Genomic DNA, 20,685 nt, shown 5'->3' on the forward strand with positions numbered 1-20,685 from the left:
TTAACTATAGCTAGTAAGTGATCAATAGCAATTATCTTTAACATCTTATAGTTTATTTGGTGGTGTATTTGATATGTAAAACTGGAGACAACATATAAAGCAAAATACACTAAAGGAAAATTAATATTGCCTCTGCAATATGTTACAGAGGAAACACGAGTGAAAGAGTTATCTGGAATGGATGCCAAGGAGAGCCTAAAGGGAATTTGAGTGTGGATGGCCAACACTGTGACTTGATGAGTGGAAGACTGTGAACACCAAGCGGGGTGAAATGGGGGTGGAGGGGCAGGAAGCATCCAGGGCCAGGGAAATAAGGCTGAGGTTGAGCCCAGACACTCAGAAGTCCTGGAGGATCTCCAGCAGAGGGGAGATAGGATAGCAGTTGCTGGCAGATGATCTCTTACATGGTGAACACTACGACACTGAAATATTATCTGCAGGCTGGGTGCAGTGGCTCATGCCTGTAATCCCAGCATTTTGAGAGGCAGAGGCGAGGGGATCACCTGAGGTCAGGAGTTCAAGAGCAGCCTGACCAACATAGAGAAACCCCATCTCTACTAAAAATACAAAATTAGCCGGGCGTGGTGGCTGGCACCTGTAATTCCAGCTACTCAGGAGGCTGAGGCAGAAGAATTGCTTGAGCCCAGGAGGCGGAGGTTGCAGTGAGCCAAGATCATGCCATTGCACTTCAGCCTGGACAACAAGAGCAAAGCTCCATCTCAAAAAAGAAATATTTTCTACAATGAGTTTCTCTTTAAGTGTTATTTATTTTTGCAGTTGTTTTTCAGATTGCAAATTGTAAAAAGAAAAGAAAAAAGTGTTACAGAATCCTATAATATAGATAGATATTCCACTGTCCCACCTGCAAAGATAACCACCATTGGCAGTAAAGTTGCTTATTGACACTGGGATTAAAGTTTTAAAATAATCATTGGAAACTTAGGAGTTATAAACAGAAATATCCCCTTATTTTCCTAATTCCTTTGTGGTTCATATTAGAAATCATGAACTGACAACTCATCTACTATTGGAAGGAGGACTTTTGGCTGTTCTTTCCCTCTGACTTTCAAAATGGGATGCTGTGGGAGAGTTCTGGTCTATATGAAACAGAGAAATGGAACCCCTTGCTCATCCTTGTCCTGCTTAGAAAAACCACAAGCCTAGGACCTGGAAATCTATTCAGTCTAGAGACTGTCAAAGTTGTAACTTCTGTGGGTAGCTGGGACAGCTTATTCACGGTCATAAGGAAAGGTCAGAAAGACCATTAGAGCTCCCATAGGCCATATCCCATATTGCACTGGTCTAATGGTTCAACTCTGTCTTCCAAAAGCATTTTTGAGGATCTGGGTATCGAAGGTTATCTCTAGTGTGGAAAGAATTACTCCAAGTCTCTGTGTCCCTCAAAGTGCTAAAAAAAAAAACAAAAACCCAAACCAACAAACCAACCAACCAAACAAAAACAGACGTTGTACATTGATATGGGAGGTTAACAAGCCAGGAGAAACACAAACATGGCCACCTCCTATTGGTCTTTCAAAGATCGAAGGATCAGAAATAACAAGTTCTAATGTCTCCTAGTAATTTCCAGGGGTTGAAGTAAATAAAATTACATCTTTAGCTGAGAATATTTATGTCAAAGGAAAGTAATATTCTATGGGTATAATCCAGCACTTTGAAATTTATAGATGGGAAGTGATATGAGAACCAAAGACTGAAAACCTTGGAACAAATTGTGAAATTTATCCACTTTCTCTTCCACCTCCCTGACAAGTCTAAAGTGAAGGATGATTATGATAATTATAAGATATGAAATCTGGAGAGATGATCGGCCACTGGTTTGGGTTTGCAAAGGAACAAATAATGATGGGCCAAAGGTTGAGCAAAACTCCTGATGAGGAGTAGTTTATGGAGGGGAGGGTAGAAGCCCATGAACTTGTGAGGCTCAAGGGAGAAAGGAGCAAGTGCTTTGGATTTGGCCACGGTGAAGAGTTTTACCAGGAATGCAAGAATATACCTCGAGGATGCATATTAGATAAAGAAGTGAGAATTCCGTAACAGGTAGGTTACTAAGGGCTACTATAGAAGAGGTTTGCCTGTGGGGGTTTAAAAAGAAAATGGAATCTCACCGAGTCTAGTTCTGGCTGAAGGTAGAAAGAATGCACTGGAAAATGAAAATAGTAGCTTCCCTGTAGAGGGCATCACAGTTTTTGAGAATTTTTATTTAAAAAAAATTATTCTTTTTGAGACAGGCTGGAGGGCAGTGGTGCATTCTTGGCTCACTGCAGCCTCACCTTCCTGGGATCAAGGTATCCTCTCACCTCAGCCCCCAAGCAGCTGGGACTACAGTTATGAGCCACCATGCCCAGCTGATTTTTTGATTTTTAAAATAAAGATAAGGTCTCACTATATTGCCTAGGCTGGTCCCAAACTTCTGGGCCCAAGCAATCCTCCTGCCTTGCCCTCCCAAAGGGCTGGGATTACAGACGTGAGTCAGAACGCCCGACCAGAGATTTATACTTTTAACGCTGACCTGATCTCATTTGACCCTCACTGAAGCTCTGATAGGTAGGGCAGGGCCAGATTTACTTCACTTGTGAGGAAATTCAAAGACAAAGGGTTAAGTTCCAGTTGGCAGAAGAGAGATTCAGGAAGGACGGCAGACCCCGGAAGGTTTTGAAGTTCAGAGGGAAATGAGGATATTTTTTTTCTTTTTGAAGAAAACGTTTGTTCCTTTCCAGGTACACTTGATTACTCACTGTTAAGTAGGCGGAAGTCAATGAATGGGTAGGAGCCGCGGCGTTCAGCAGGAAACCCCGACTGACCCCTTAGTCGTACATCTCCTAGAAAACAGAAAATCCAAACAAAGGCTTGAAAACATTGCCACGTGTGTTGACTTTTCCCCTGTAAATCCTCTGTGAAACCAACCCCAGATGTCAGGAGAAAAATGATTCCCTTTCACCACGCTGATGAGAGTGCTATGTGGAAAGGGATATTTAATGCTGAGTGTAATGAAGTTGGCAACACGCTAACAAGGAACCACTGGTCTCTTGCATGTGCTTGGAAGATGGGTCTCTGAAAATCACAGCAACTTGCAAAGTTCCATAGTCTTTTTATGCTTCCCAGGATCACAAAGACAAAGCCTCTGAATCCGGAAGGACAGATGGCAGGTTGCACTGTAGCTTTCGTTCTTAGAAGTGTTAATCACCCAGACTGTAATTTCTCTTGGTTCCCGGCACAATTGTTCTCTGACTGGCATCCACCTTCCTTGTTTCCAGAGTGTGTCATTGATGTGCTTTAGAATCAGCTCAAAGGCTAGCCTTGCTCCAGGCACTTGGCCACCCTTGCACACAGGACAGTCTGTAGAGTTTCTAGTACTTATTTATTAGTAGGTTTTCTTTAATATTTAATATCTGTGTTCGCTTTCCTTTTTGGTGTGTGTCCTGCCTTTCTGACTACGGGAGGTAATGGATTAGAGTGGAAAGAGCATGGATTTTAGAACAAGGTAGGGCCTTGGAGAGACCTGGCCCAGACGCTCGCTACCTGTGTGATCTTGGCAGATGTATCTCTCTGAGCCTCAGACGCCTCATTTATAAAATAAAGTTAAGACCCACTTCGAAGTGTCCTTGTCAGAGAACCTAAAATAATACTCACTGCCTGGCAATAAATGCTGGTTTGCTTCCTTCTAAACTCCTGCAAAGCAGGAATCATGCATATCATGTTATTTACATTTCTCCATAGCACTTTGAATGCTGTCTGGTACTTAGTGGATTCTAAGTGAATGTTCTCTGTTGACAGGAGTAGAAATAAAGACCAAATTCACCAGCTATTAAATATAATAAGGAATCAGAGTAGAGGAGGTAGAAATACATGAGACATAATCTATCTCTGGAAGAACTGAATCAGGGAAGGTTTCATGGGTACACTCCCATAAATCACCTTTTTCCCACACTGAGGTGGCACTGGGGCCCCAGCCTGGGAGCTGAAAGGAAGAACAATCCTCTCTCCTCCTTTCCTGATTCCTGGAGTTACTCAGGGCCTGGGTGAGACCCCTGTCAGCTGCAACTCATGCAACTGATGTGCTTAAAATGTCTCTCACAGATGGGCCTTGAATGTACTCGGGGTTGTAAAGTGCAAGCCATGAGCTCTTGGGCTGTTCTCTGCTTTCAATTTTATATTGGTGCCTTCTTTAATGCTTCATATCATCTGATATTACATAGCAATATTGATATCAAAGAATATTGTAATTTATGCATAAATGTTATAAACCAAAGTGAGAGGAAGAGGACATAGATGGAAAAGTATTTTTATGGGTATGAATATAAACTTACCTCAATGAGGGTAATGCTGTTAGCTTTAAAAAAATGTACTTAGGCCTTTTGCTATGGGATGGCTGGTCAATAGTTAAAGGAAAGCTACCAAGAAGAGCTGAAGTGTTTTTCTCTTCTCAGTAGTTGTCTTGAACACCCTATGTTTACAGAGTACTTTCACAACATCACAGTACATTTATTTTCTTGTTTTTCTCACTGGATCTTCATAATAACCCTGTGAGGAGAGGAACCATTATTCTCTTTACTTTGTAAGTGAGAAAATAGAGGCTCAGAGAAGAATGGTTGTGAAGGACTGCTATTTGCTCTGTAGTCCCAGGTAAGGATGCAAGTCCCTTAAAGTCCTGAGATAGTAAATATTTATGGACTTTAATTGAGCTAAGTTTACAGTGCTTTCAGCTTATAATCACCAGGGCTAGCACTTAAATCTAGGCTGTTAGACATCATAGGCAAAGTTCTCCTTGCAGTACCGTTGGTCTCTAGGCATATGTTTTGAAACATACACCTTGACTGGGCAGGGTGGCTCACACCTGTAATCCCAGCACTTTGGGAGGCTGAGGTGGGTGGATCACCTGAGGTCAGGAGTTCAAGACCAGCCTGACCAACATGAAGAAACCCCAACCCTACTAAAATTACAAAACTTGGCGGGGTAGCGCATGCCTGTAATCCCAGCTACTTGGGAGGCTAAGGCAGGAGAATCGATTGAACCCAGGAAGCGGAGGTTACGGTGAGCTGAGATCGTGCCATTGCACTCCAGCCTGGGCAACAAGAGTGAAACTCTGTCTCAGAAAAAGAAAAAGAAAGAAACACACACCTTATGGAGTATGTAGGTGTAGACCTGGTTTTTAAAATGAAAAAAGAAATGAAAATCTTAGATCCTCACATAAAAGAAGTTGTCGTTTTGATATCAATTGAGAAAATACAGCATGTTAAAAGGATGTAACAGACTTGTTGACTTTAAATAAATTTATGTTTTATAATGATAAGAAGAGGGACATATACAGTAAAAATGATGCATGGAGGAGACTGTATACGTTTTCTCTACAAAGCTGGCTGGGCTGTGGATGTGCTGACCTGTTGCTGTAATCACATGGGCTCCTTCCAGTTCACCTTTTGGAAATTACGTCTCTATTAGTATTTTCTTCTCAGCATTACCAAAGAGTTCTTCTTGTCTTTGTAGTTATAAGGTTACCATTTCCCCAGAAAATGTCTATGTAATATTGATGAACGTTTTAGCACCTGTGACAGGAGTCTTCCTAGTGTCTGCCTGAGAGTCTAAGGCAGAGGAGGCCCATTATCATGTAAGGTTTTAGATTTAGGGAAACTGAGGAAGAGTACCCTGTGGCCGAATGGATGAAGGAAGGGCAACACACTGGGAACCTGGGGGCTCCTGTACTGAGAGGACCAACATTTTGCCATCTTGGGTAACCTTCGATAAATCAATAATCACTTTGAAGTCCAGTTGTCTAATATTTAAATTGCATAAATCATAGCACTTCTGTCTACAGAGTTGTAAGGAAATTATAAGGTATGTGAAAATGTGGTAGTTAACATTCATTGAATACTTACACTGTGCAGCATTTTACATGTATCATCTCACATCATCAACTCAACAACCCAAAGTAGGTAATATTTGACTGTTTTGCAGATGAGGAAACAAAGCCAATGGAAATTTGATAATTTGTTTGGGCTCATAGAGCTAGTAAGTGCAGACCTTGTGTTTAAACTCAGAACTGACTTGGAACCTCATGTTGTTAACCACTCTCCTATATTATTAAGATGAAAAATTATTTAAACAGATCAGCATTAAATTTTTCTTACATAATATATGCTTTGATTGCCGTTTGCCAGTAAACCGAATATACAGTCATTATGATTTGTGGAAAAAGAATACCAGGAGAATTCCACTCCCTTGATGAGTTCAAGGTTCAATCAAAGAGCAGTTTGGTGGAAATGGGCTGTTTAAGTAAGACAACCAAATCCTGTTCTGGATCAACAAGGAATCTATTACTTTCAAGTAAGAAAGCAATTATTAAAAATATTCTTCAGCAGAACTGAAATGAGCTGGCAACAAATTTTCACATTGCATCCTACTTTTGGGAAGAAGAGACAAATAACAATGGAGCCAGATGAGAGCAAAGATATGTAAACAAGCAAACACACCCAAACAAATCAGCAATAACGAATAAGGAAACCATACCTGGAAGAGTCCATTTCAGTGCTGACACTGTCCATAACTACAATTGCACTTTGAGAAGCTGATTCCTCATAACCCTAACAATACCCCTTTGGTGTAGCAAATAATCATTTTCTAAAGGAAACCACGTTAAAAATACTGGTAAAGCAGGAGGCAGGATAATTGCAATCATGCTAACAATGCATCTGAGAAATTTCATAACATAAAAACAATTCAATACGAACAAACCAGACTTTCCTGATCTTAAGCATTCTATTTACTGGAAGCGCTCATGTAGTAAGATTTATGTTTGAACGGTACATTTCTAATGCAGAAAGTTTTCTTTCCTTCTCCCTGCCTTGAGGAGCCCATTCTCATATTAAATTGCTTTAATACTGGTGGGGAGAGAGAATGAACTGAGTAACAACAGTCCTCAGAGGAGCAGAGGCCACTGGGCTGTTGTCCGAGGGACAGAACAAGCGGTGTCCTGCCGAGCTGCTTTTCCTGGCCCAGGGTCTCAGGCAATCATCTATTTACCTAAGGCCTTATATCCAAGCTAAACAATTATTTTGACTATTCATTAAGCCCTTGTTTAACTGAAACAGCTTGTTTTTTTTTTTTTTTTTTTTTTTTTTTTTTTTTTCTTCTGGCAAATGAAAGGTGCTGTGGAAGCTGGTAGGAAGCGTTGACAGCCCAGAGTCATGTCCCCGGTCTGTTCTTATTGTGTTCCAAAAGGAAACAAACAGCAGGGGCATTCTGATTTTGAAAGGGCTGCTTCTTTTTTGCTCCTTCAGGCTGACAACATAACATGTCGTCCCTGGACTGAAGGCTGCAGACAGGCCCAGAGCTGAGCCGAATTGCCCCAGGAGCCTTGACCTGATGACAGTCCCTCACCCTCCCTGGGGACATGGCTCCAGAATGGACCTCTTGCTTACTTGGCTTCTCGTACTGCCTCTGGTTAATAAAAGCTTGTGCTTGGGAGCAGACGTCTATGTGGCCTCTTATGTAACTGGCAGAGAGGATGGAGACTCTGACGGTGATGACAACTTACAGTCGCTGAAACATGGACCATGTGACAAGAACCAGACTCTGGCCCCCGCTGTGTTGTGTCAAGGTCACTTCAGGGTGTGAGGAAAAGGTGTCAGAGAGGGACAGAGCAGTAACTACTGTGCTCCCATGGCATCTGAGATGAATGGAGAAGACAGTGACGTTCTCGGCATAAACAGGTTGCATGGAACATAGGCTATAGATTCATAGCAGGGGGGTGACTAAGGAACCAGGAAGACGAGATAGGGCTGGTGTCAGAAAGATGAAGTTGCAAAGCAGCCCAAATATGGTGGGAAAGCAGCAGCTCTCACTAAAGGTATTCCTTTGAGCTTGCTGAGCACATTACTAATTCATGTCACTGCTACCACTTGCAAAATACAGACAGAGAAAACCCAGATCCCAAATCTCAGACAAGAACTTTCACCATAGTGCACACCTCAGCTGGAAGGTTTGTTTATTTCAGCTGACTACTCTCCAAATTAACTAAGTGAACGATTTCTCCTAAGATGTTTATCTGGTCTAAAAGAGAGGAGGAAGGTTGTACAATTTAAGCACTCCGTAGATTTATGGGATAGCACAAGCAGCCAGTTCAGATAACTCAGGCAGAGATTATTGTTCTGAGTACTGTGATCTTACCGAGGGACCCAAGATGGCTGATTAGACCCAAATTTCCCCCCTGTGGGTGTTCAATCTTCCACTTTATTGAGTGAAGCTGGGCCTGTCTGGTCACTAAGGACCATGTGCTGAACTGGCTAAATAGGAGGCTTCCTGTCCACTGGTCTGTTTCACTAGCTGACTATTCCTGGGCTGTCGGTGAGAGAGCTTTGTATGTAGAAAAGAGGCAAACCCAAACCAGGAGTTAGTCGTCCAGAAACCACATTTTTGGCAAAAGGAATGAAATGCAATTTTCTTTATATGTGAAAAAACGTTCTTTCTTCTCTTCTAAAAAAATCTTGATTTTTACATCAAAATCAGAGAAAACAGAAATTTACCCAAATTAGAGTTGCCAAACTATACTGTACTACCTTGCGTCTTTAGCTTAGAATGATTACTTTGTGACAAATTGCATTTTGGAATCTGAACGCTGCAAAAGTGAATATATAAATGGTAGTGTGTTTATTTTCTAAAGAAGGTAAGACAGGTTTTTACTCGGACTAGTGTCAACAAGAGCTATCCTCATTTTTAAGCTTGATAGTTTTTCAGAGGGAAAATGAGGAAAAGTAAGCTTCAATCACCAGAAACACAGGAGTCTCATAAAAAAAGATATTGAACAAGAAGCAGCAGGAATGCCTAAGGAGAACTTCAAGAGGCTGTAAAAGAACTTAAAAGAACACAAAGACATGTCTTCTTACAAACTTTGGGTAAAAGGAGAACAACTTGAAGAGTGACCGTGGGGACTTAGGCAATCTGGATCTACCTTCAGTAACAAAAACACGGTGGGAGTAAGATTTCCCATCGTTCATGTACTTCTGGGATAATACTTTTCATCTTCAGAATCTCAACAAAGAAAAGTTTGTTGTTTTTTAGAAGTGCATTATATATAAAGCGCTTAGCACAGTGCCTGGCACATAAGTAGCTAGGGTTCTTACTTAGTTACCATTCTGATATTCTGAGTTCCTTTCTGATATTCTGAGTTCCTTTCTGCCCTGCCCCCACCCCAGCTCCTTGATCGTCGGTGTTTTTAGGAGGATTTTCTAAGTGTCAGGATCTGTTTGAAGGGATTTATGTGTATGAGTGCCTTTAGTCCTCGTGACAAAGCCCAGACATAGGTGTGTATGTCATCCCCATTGTCCTGAGGAGCACAGAGAGCTTATAAAGTGACCATATTGGGATTCCAGGCCAGGTGCCCTCGGGAGCCCTTGCTCTCTAAAGCACTCCTGCTCGTGGCCAGCGTCTCTGTTCTCCACAACAGAGACCAGGGATGACTATGCATGATGTAATTCACAGGTCCCTTTGGTCTTCCCAGGGTGTGTTTCTTCTCTTTCTGCTGGACATGCCAGGGTTAAAAACAGTGAACACCAAAACCATGTCCTGAGGAAAGCTGAACATGTATCCTGGTGCTTCTTCACAGCAACATTATAAGCCCAGGACAACAGGTGTGCTGTGGACCACAGCCTGGGATCTGTGAACCCCCAGTGGCGCAGGTTAGACTATTGGGAGATACAGACTCCACTGGGATGTGTAGGTGTTTTGCAGGTTGGTAGAACATTTAGGTGTGGGAGTCAGCAAAGGAGCCAGTTCTAGGGCAGGCTCGGAGGGGATCCTAGACTAATTCAGTTCATTTCAACAAACGCTTATGCAAAATATTATGCAAAGTGTTGAAAAGTAGGTGAGGAAAAGGGAAATGCAAAAGCTCATAAGATGTCCTCTTGGTACTCAGATAATTAACAATCTAGAAGGGAGTCACATAAGTGAATCGATATGGTATAAGCTAGGAGAAGTCTCACTTGCAATGATACTGAAATATTTGGGTTTGGGTTCCTCTCTCAAGCATTGTGAGGCTTTATGATTTTATATGGATGAGTAACATGAAAATGTCTGGGTTTAAATGGCTCCCTAGCAATTCCGTAAAATGTTTTCATTAGAATTGAAAGAAAATCATTTACTGTTGAATTTTAAAATTAAATATCATTTGTACATTTAAAAGGCCTTCTCCTCCTAGATTGATGATTGAAGATTTGACTTAGACTCTTAGACTGTGTCTCCAGTAAGCAGATTTCTCTGAGTATAGGCCAACAATTTAAATTAACAATGCTCTTTTCAGAAACGAATGTCATTAGGAAAAGATGTTCTTCCAATCTGTTGAATGTCCTAACTCCCTGTTCTGAGTGTCCATTTTCTTTGTAGCCTACTCTCTCTTCTCCTTCCTTACCTCTCTTCCTGTATATGTATATTTTTCCAGGAGCAAAAGACGGTTATATTGTGTTGTAAAAGTTACAATATTCTTCACCTTGCCAGGGAGGTTGCTGTGAGGTTCCCTTAAGGAAAGATGTTGATCTGAGAGCTGGTAAAGGAACAGGAGTTAATTTAAGGTGAACATCTGTTGTCTTGGCTGGCGTAATTAGTCATAGTGCCACCTTCACACTCACAAGTATTCTGCTTTAGAGCATACCTTGCATGGTCACTCTGAGTGCAGCAATCTAGGCTGTGGGGACATACATATTCAGAGGACCTGTGGCAGGAGGATGCTTTCCAGAGAGACCATAACAAAGCCAAGTGTGACATGGCAGGGTGAGGCATGGTACAAAATGAGACGGGAGAAGCGTTAGGATTTTGTAGGATAAGTTCTAAAGGATGACTTTAACAGACGTGGGATGACTAAAGAAGACTTAGGATGACTTAAGAGAAATCCTAAGAGAATTAGAAAGTCATAAAATGATTTTAATGGAACGGTAATGCATTCAGGTTTGCATATTAAAAACAACTTTGGGTGCAGTATGGAGAAAGGAATGGAGGGGTAAAGAATGACTAGGTAGGAGATCATTTTAAGAGTCCAGGTGAGAAAAGACAGTAGTTTGGAGTAGGGTGCTGATGCTGGCAGAGAAAAGTGAATAGATTTTAGAGATGTTTAGAAGGTAAAGCTGACATGATGTGGTGAGAAATTTCATATGAGGCCGGAGGGAGAGGTAAGTATCAAGGATCATTTCTAGATTTCTGGCTTGCAGATGACTGATTGTACAAGTCACAGAAAAGGGGAATTCTAGAAGGACCCATTTTGTGGAAAGAAATGCATGCACTCCAGAGATTTCAAAGCAAAAACCACAAGTAGACAGTTGGACATATGGGTCTGTGGTTTAGGAGTAAATTCTGGGATGGAGATACAAATTTGTAAATCAAGTGAAGCTATGGGTCATCATGAAGTTGCCCAGGAAATGATGCGAGAAGTGAATAGGTCTAGCATCCAGCCTTGAGTATCTGTAACATTAATGACTTAGAGGAGGAGGAGCCTGTAAAGCAAAAGGAGCAATCACAGAGATAGGAGGAAAAGCAGAATTGTGTCATGAAAGAGAGTGCCTCAAGAGCAAGGGAGTGGTTTTCAGATAGAATGTGTGGAAGAAGCACAAGTAAAATGGTGATTGAACAAAGTCCATTGGATTTAGCTGAGTGACTGAAGTAAGAGAGAGAGAAGGATGGTCCTTTGGGCATCACATGGAGTTGGGGAATAAGGAAGGTTTTATTTAGGAGCTGATACTTAAATGGATCTTGAATAAGTAAAATTTCAAAAAGAAGCATTTTACTGTACTGGCTTGCAGTTGGTCAATTATGGTAACTGAAATGACATTCTTAAAAATAAAATTATGCTGATCTTAAGAATAATCAGAATCCCTAAAAATAATAGTAATCTCTAAAATATTAATATATTTGATTATTAATATAGAACACATATATTTAAGTTAATATAAGGTGAACATATGTTGTCCTGGCTGGCATAATTAGTCATAGTGCCACCTTCACACTCACAGGTATTCTGCTTTGGAACATACCTTGTGTGGTCACCCTGAGTGCAGCAATACCTGTACATTTTATATATTATAAATTTTCATGACATAGACTGAGGCTGAAACAGTCTATGTCATGAAAATGCCTGTAAATTTTTACATGATATAGTGATAACCTGTCTAATCACTTCCTATCTTTAAATACATGTCAAGAAAAAAGTACAATGAAAAACCCTGCCCCCCCATAAAAGCATTCACTGGGAAGGAAAAGATGGGTACACCGATGAGAATAAATGTGATTAGTAAAATAAAATACCAACGAAGTCCTAATCTCACTGGATAATTTCTTGTTTTTTTTTTTTTTTTTTAACTTTGAATAATTTGAGAGAAGCGTTTTTATGTATTGTTTGTTTTTATGTGCTTCTGAACTTCCTGATTCTGGCCGGGAACAAGGACAAACTTGCCAAATACTGAAAGAAAAGATGTTGCTGATCACGGATAGGAAATACTCCAAGTCCCAGGAGATAGTCTGTTCTTAAGAGACTTCCACATCAAGTCTGCTGACCAGAGAAGGGCCATGCGACCACCACACTCAGTGCTGGAGCCCACTCAGGACCAGGAAGTATTTGGGAGTTCTTCATTCCAGACATCTGTGCCAATATGGCACTTGGGATTCTTTTAAGCTCCAAGTGTTGTTCATTTTTTGTTTTTCAGAAAGGAAATGGATGGCAAAAACTAGACTCAGTCGGGAAGTGGTTGAATTGATTATATTATAGCCATGTTATAGAATGCTGTTACTAAACACAGTAACTTATATTTCTATAGTAACAGCTAACATTTATTGAACCTTGGCTTTGTGCTAGGTAATAGATTGAAGTACTTTTCTTGAGTTAACTCATGTAATCCTTGCAACTCCTTTAGATCAGTGCTATTCTCAATATCATCGTCTGAGAGACTATGCTGTTAAATTACTTTGCTCAGATGACATGGCCAGTGAGTACAAAGACAGACTGGAAATTAAGGTGACGGGCTCCACAGCCTGTGCCCTTAACTAATGTGGTGCAATCTCTGTTTAAAGATGTCTTGAGCTGAGCCAAGAGCCACGATCTATTGTTAAGGGAGGATGAGTATTATTAATACATAGTATTTTGAAACTGTATCACAAAGTAAAAAAAAAAAATCAATGGCATAAAAAATGATTCATTCCCTCTGTGACCTTCATAAGTCCTACTCCTTCTGGACTACCTTCAATCTTCTGTTTTGTTAAGTAGGGATCTGCTCTGTATACCTCACAGAAGGTAGGAATCAAAAGAAATCACATGGGTAAAAATGGAAAAAACTGCTTTTCCAATCACTTTACAATAAAATTTTATTTTTAAGAATATTCTTATTGATATTACCATATAAATATATAACACATATAATGTGTTATATAAATTTGATATTGTATTATACTTTATAGAGCATATAAATCATATTATTGATACTGTTATAAAAATCTAGGTCAGTGTTAAAGTGTGTTTAAAGGGAAGAATGTTATTCTTTGATATGCAATTAAACATAATGTGAATTAAAGGATGTTATAATCAAACGTAATTGGGAAACATGCAGGTTTAGCAAAATTAATTTTTTTAATTGTAGAAATTCTCAGACACTTCAATATGTTAATATGCACTGAATAGCCAAGAAAGTGAGATCATACAGCATTTCTCAAATACATTAGTCTATGAAACATGTTTTCCAAGTTTCTGCTGAGATGAATTTTTATTTTATTTTATTTTTATTGAAAATAATTAGGTAGATACTGCTATACTTGGAGCATGTGTGTGTGTAAAATGCCTAGAAATTCCCTAGCTCCATTCTCTGGTATCATTACCCATTGCATCCTTGTCTGCATGACTAGGTCTATACCTCTGGTTCCAATTTCCCTTTTGGACTGCAGACCAACTGGATGTTTATTCATTCATTCCACAAATATGTTTTTGTTTGCCGACTATGTGCCAGGCCCTGTTCTTGATGCTGGGAATATAGCAGTGAACAAAACAGATAAAATGTGCCTGCCTTTGTGGGACTGAGATTCTACTGGGGGAAGACAGACAATAAACAAACTCAATAAGTAAATTGTCCTCCATAAGAAAATAATGTAAGTGCTATGGGGAGAAATAAGCAGGGAAGGGATGAGGGAGTGCTGAGTGGACTGCACTGTTGCAGGAGTAGGGTAGGGCTGCAGTTTCAATGGGGCAGGGTCTGAGAAGGCCACACAGAGGTGACTTGGAGCACAGACTTGAATGAAGTGTGGGAAGGAGCCCTTCAGGATCAGGGAACAGCAAGTTCAGGACAACAAGGAACATGCCTGGTACTTTCTGGCAACAGCAAGGGGGCCAACATGGTAGAGCAGAGAGAGTGGGAGTGTGAGGAGGCGAGGGCAAGGAGATAACAAGTGTTGAGGAGGAGGTGGTAGTAGGTCTGAACATGTTCTTCTAAAATTTATGTTGAAACTTAATCTCCAATAGGTGGTATTAAGAACTGAGGCTTTTTGGGAAGTGATTAAGTCTGGAGGGCTCTGCCCTCCATGAATGGAATTATAAAAAAGGTGGAAGGGGGCTGGCTGGTCCCTTTCACCACAAGAGGACGCATAGAAGGTGCTGTCTTATGAGGCAGAAAGTATGCTTTCCCCAGACACAGAACCTGTTGGCACCTTGAACTTGGACTTCCCAGCCTCTAGAACCACAGGCAATACATTTCTATTGTTTATGAATTACACAGTATTTTGTTATAGCAATCTGAAGAGACTAGACTAAGAAAGGAGGGAAGTGGCAGATAGTTTAGAGACTTAGAGCAAAACCGAAGACAGGAGAATTTTGAATGAGAAAGTGTCATGAACTGACTACAGGTATTGATTGACTTATGACCTATGCAACTTATGACCATTCGACTTTACGACCACAATCGCTAGCCATGACTGCTCTGCATCTGGCAGCGCAAACATTGCCCAGCTGGGCATACGACAGTGTGGACCAGCTTCTGGCAGCACTACCATCTCCGCGTGCACCATTTCAACTGTTATCCCAGACTTGGTACAGCAATTTGTGTTTTGTGTTTTGGATATTTTTCATCAAACCCCTTCCAAGATGTCTGCCAAGAGGAAATTGTCTTTGTCTATGCCTCAGCCTGCCAAGAAGGAAAGAAAGGCCATCGATCTCAACACGAAAATGAAGGTAATTAAGCAGTACGAAGGAGGAAAGAAAGTGAATGTGATCGCACGTGATACGAAGTTATCACACTCGACTGTGTCGACGATTTTGAAAGATAAAGAATTCGTGAAGCTGTGAAAGGTTTTGCACCCATGTGATCAACAGTTATAACAAAGCAACGAAGCGGGCCCATAATGAAAGAAAATTATGATAAAATATGACTTAAAGATTTTTATAACATCATTTTACAGTACTGTACATATAGCCTACTCAACTTACGACCAAATCGTGTTACGACCGGTCTGTCGGAACCAATCGTGGTCGTAAGTCGAGCACTAGCTGTAAGGTTTTTCAAGGATTGCACTGGCTTCTCTGTTGAGAGCAGACTGTTGGGGCCTTCTATACATTTAATAAATCCCCAAACAAATGTTTTATCTTTTTCTGCAAACCAAGTCTTGTATTGCATTTCCCATTCCAACTGTGGCAAGTCTTGTTACTGTGCCCCCTTCTGTCTCTGCTCGCTGCTCCCAGAGATGGCTTTCTCACTCAGTGGTATAGACACTCTCCTAGGGCCTATGTGTTCAGGGGCCTCTCTGGAAAAGGGAACTAAGCCACCATAAATATCCTCCTGGCTGCACAGAGAAGGCAGAAAATGGATCATGGCACGTGGCCATGGTTCTATTCATTCACACAGTTGTCCATCAATTTTATAAGTATATAACACAAATATGTGTATTTTAGGGAGAGGTGCATTTTGGAGCATTTTATCTGTAAAATTAAACTGGACCTTGCAAGATATGTCCTTAAAAGAAAGACCTTGTAGCATATATTCTTGATATTTGGAAAGGACTATTTGGGAAGCATAAAATTCAGAACACATTGCCCAGTGGCAGAAATAGCCCTTGAAACCTGCCCTTCTGTGTGTGTGGGCCTCACTAACTCGTGATAGGATCAACTGGGTCATATATTAATTTGCCCAGTCAGGCCTCCACTGTGCATTCAACATACCCCTGACAGGCAGCATTGTTTGTTTACACAGCCATCATACCGGCTAATTAAACTGAAGTGGAGATACTTTACAGAGATCATTTGATGTGTTTTTTTCACAGCTTGACTGAAGTATAATTGACAGATGAAAATTATATGTTTATGGTATACAACATGTTGTGATGTGTGTGTGTATATACACACACACACTCACCCCATGTAAAATGATAATCACAATGAAGCTAATAAACGTTTCATCTCACATAGAAATCTTGTGTGTGTGTCTGTGTGTTGAGAATATTTAGGGTCTACTCTCTAATATTTCAAGCATACAAAACATCATTGTTGACTGTAGGCTAGAGTTTCAGAATTTATCCATCCTGTCGTCTGAGACTTAGTACCCCTTGAGCAATAGCTCCCCATTTCATTATGAAGTTTTTTTTTGTTTTGAGATGTAGTTTCACTCTTGTTGCCCAGGCTGGAGTGCAGTGGCGCCATCTTGGCTCACTGCAACTTCCACCTCCCGAGTTCAAGAGATTCTCCTGCCTCAGCCTCCCGAGTAGCTGGGATTATAGGTGCCTGCCACCACGCCCGACTAAGTTTTATATTTTAAGTAGAGACGGGGTTTCACCATGTTGGCCAGGCTAGTCTTGAACTCCTGACCGCAGGTGGTCCACCCGCCTCAGCCTCCCAAAGTGCTGGGATTACAGGCGTGAGCCACCATGCCAGGCCTTCACCCTGAGTTTTTAAAAATTCAAACCTGCCATTTCTACCTCTTTGAAAATTTAAACAATTTTTGCCCTTTTCCAGTTTTCTGATACTTTTTTTCACTCTTCATAATTCCACTAGCATTATTGACAGGAGTTTTGCAAACATATCTGCAAATATCCCTTTTTTTGTGATAATTGAACCCAAAGAAACAGTTCTTCATTTCCAAACCCAATTACATAATTTTAATGTTTGAATTTGAAAACTGGAACTGAAAAACTATTACATATATATTGAAGTAATTATTTTGGAGATGTTAAACAGCAATGTCTATTCTTAGTCAATGTTCATTGAATACCTATTCTTTTTTTTTTTTTTTTTTGAGACAGAGTCTGGTTCTGTCACTCATGTATTATTATATTGGAGAGTACTATGACTGAGCAATATAAAGTAATGACAGTAATTTTTATGCTACAGGATGATAATCAGGGGGATAATTTCTTTTGGTATGAATTGCTTAGTTTTTCATAAGTGATATGCTGCTGCTTATAGCTTTACTCCTGTATGTATAATTGTAACGGTTGGATGGATTTATGTACAATACATAGTGTCTTCTACATAGAGCACAAACTTGATACTCTGTATTGCTTATTACTTCAGACATTCAAGATTCTACCATCGGTATCTTTCCAGGGCTCCCCTCTTATGTACTTTATAACACTCATAAAAAATAGTATTTGATTCCTATTGGCTGTCCCAGTGCCTGGCCACCCAGGAGGCTGAGGGAATTGAATATTTCAGCACACTGGAGACCCATTCACAGCACATCGGTTGCGAAACTCTGATCCGCACAATTAAGATAATACTACCTGGAAACAAACCTCAAACCTAGCTTACCCTATGTTTGATTTTTTAGAATATATACTTCTTGAGGTTAACACATTTCATAGAATCAATGTTCAAAGATTCTTACTACTCATCAATAGCAGTTGAGTAAGGTGAGGTGTGGGTCAGGGAAAATCTATAGTAAGAGTGAGTAGAAAAAGGAACCATTATTTAAAACCAATGTTTATATTTCTCTGAACTGACATGCAGTGACTCAGAAAAAGATAAGTTTTTGCTCACCTTTACCCTTCTCATCGTAGGATTCTGCAGTTGTTAACTGGTTATCAGAACATCTTTTATTTTTGAAACTGGCCAAGCACGTTCCCCCTCAGCCCCATATGAGAGGAAAAAAGAAATCAGGCGAACGTTCTGCTCTCCTTCATAACCATCTATGATCAGTTGTTTTCAGTTAGATATTCTGATTTAATTGGACAGGAGTGAATCTGGGCATACGTTTACAGTTTCCCCAGTGACTTCAATGGGGAGATGCTGAGAACCACTGATGGCTATCTCACTTTGCAACCCAACTCACATTTTAAAGATCTCACCCAAAGAACAAAATAGAGAGGACACATGAGGCAAAAGCAAACAGGGCAGAAAGCAAATATTTATAATATACATCATCTTTGGTCATTTGTGAACCGTGACCTGTTGGAATTTGGGCACTTTGGCTAGGGGAATGGATTAGCATTGCTCTGGTGAGTTAGGGGAGGCTTTGTGAAATGAATTGACTTGTAGAATATTTTGAAATGAAAAATGTAGTGATAATTGAGAGTATGAACTTCTTAGAGGTTGGCATAAAGAAATAGGTGGTAGATGGTTTGTTTGGTGAGGGATAATTTGGGAGGTAGAGGAGTGAGAGACAGAGAGAGAGGTTAGGGCATCTGTGGTGAAAACTTCTTGGCCCTCCTAGGAGACTAGGTTGTTTAACAAAACCCCAGGCACTCTGCATATAACCTGATTCAAACTAAGAGGGCAACTGGCACACTTTTTGTGGACCGGCCAAACCAGAGCCAAGGAAGGACTCTGGCAACAACGTGTACTCACACTCAAAGCAAAACAATAACAAAAGTAATAAAATCTACTACTGTAGAAAATATTTATGAGATTAAGAGCACAATAAGATGTAGGTTCATTTCATATTATTTACTACAGGGAAGGCACAATTCAAGTTCTAAAAAAGAAAAAACCGGGTCACGATACAAAGCCTAATTTTATTTTAATAGCAGCTGGGAAGCCATTTCATATCCCAACAATCCCTTCAACTAAAAGCACAAATTCTCTAACCTTCCAAATGAGAAACTTTAAATTTGTAGTGTTGCTTTGGCAATCACTGATCACCAACTTTATGGAAGACATTTTCCTGGGTCTTTTCTGGACCTCTTAGCATGGCTTACTCCCCAAATCGTGATGCTCCACAGGTCAGCCTTTCTCAGAGCTACATGAAGGGACCGAAGCTACCCACCCAGTGGAAGGAGATGATCCCTGATTGTATCTCTGATGATTAAAAAAAAGAACAGTCACTTGTGAGTCATTCAAGGCTAACATTAATACAGGACTTTTTGAGTTAGTGGAAAAAAAACCCAACCACCTCATTTGGTGTCTTGCAGTATCTCAAAGGGCCTACACAATCGCCAGTAATCACTGTGTGTATCACTAAGATAGAGAGTTGGAAAGACAGATGGCTCTAGGAAAGATTATATGCCTGTGGTGGGGCAGAATATTGCCGCTCCTACAAAATAGCTAAAAGTGCCTTCTTCAAACACTAGACATAGAAAATAAGGAAGGAGAAAAAGGCACGCATGAAGAAGTGAGTATTTAAAATGTAAGTAAGTTTTTTAGGGCAAGCCTTCTGCCTAATTATGACCAGTAACTGTCATAAATTTGAAACGTTCAATAAATATTTTGCCATTTTATTTTATTCCAGTGTATGTTTTTCCACTGGGGAATATGCCCTTTATAAAGATGCATAAAATGTTCACTTTGGCAAACTCATTTCCATTCATTTCTTGTTTTTCAACATTCGGAAAATCTACAACGGTGTCAATGTAACATTCTGATTATGTTTTTCAACTTTCCCATTCATTTACTTAGTTTTATGCAAAAATAATATTCAAAAGATGGCCCCAAAGAAAATACGCTGAGTACCAGGGTCATCAAACGAACAATTGCATCTTTCTCTGAGAAGGCAGCTGGGGAAATGGACCAAATTGCAGGAGGTAGAAGCACTTGTTTGTAGTCTTCTCTTTTCCCTGTTTTTAATAGCATGGAACCATTTATTTATTGACTGCTTGAAATAAATTCAAATAGAACTTTGTCAATGCACTAGTCTCCGGGATGACCTACCTGATGCCAATCTTTTTTTGTTATTTATGAGAGGGCCTCAGAGAGCTTGAAAGTCTTCTCTTTATCCAGAGGTTTGTGTTGTTATGAGCTAAAGCCCTTTTGTCTGGAAGAGGCGCTGAACAATAATTCCCAAGCTCACAGTTCTCCTAGGACTGAGTTGGGATCTCATCATGTCCCACATTTAAGTGGGCTTCCAGTGTAATAGAAAATGAGGCACCCAGGTTCTCTGAAGAATTTTTCTTGTGTTTTGTGAGCAAGAATATTTGATTGGTCCCTGTGTTTCGGTTTTTTTTTTTTTTTTTTTTTTTTTGGTGCGTAATTGGGGACGGCACTGGCTGGGGACAGGGACCTGAGGAAGAGCATCCACTTCTGGAGTATTTATTGCTCCTTCCATTTACTTGACTTCCCCCTCCACTCCCCCACCACCGCCAAATTTTATTACCTCACATTTTTAAATGACAGCTTTATTGAGATACGATTTACATACCACACAATTCACCCATTTAAAGTGTACGATTCAATGGCCTTTAGTATATTCACAGAATACGTGCAACCATCACCACAGTCAATTTTAGAGC

The 20,685-nt window shown here is 40.3% G+C and overlaps 1 protein-coding gene across 4 annotated transcripts in view; it reads right to left on the reverse strand.

The window, feature by feature from the left end:
* Positions 1-20,685, reverse strand: part of PDE7B (phosphodiesterase 7B) — a 355,539-nt gene that overhangs the window by 81,449 nt on the left and 253,405 nt on the right. For all 4 annotated transcript variants that reach the window (XM_074397412.1, XM_074397411.1, XM_003932465.4 and 1 more), the window contains one exon: positions 2,757-2,840. In XM_074397412.1, the coding sequence (XP_074253513.1) occupies positions 2,757-2,840 (84 nt within the window). The remainder of the gene's footprint in view (positions 1-2,756; positions 2,841-20,685) is intronic.

Source organism: Saimiri boliviensis, chromosome 4 (assembly GCF_048565385.1).
Source record: "Saimiri boliviensis isolate mSaiBol1 chromosome 4, mSaiBol1.pri, whole genome shotgun sequence".
In the NCBI taxonomy this organism is placed as follows: domain Eukaryota; kingdom Metazoa; phylum Chordata; class Mammalia; order Primates; family Cebidae; genus Saimiri; species Saimiri boliviensis.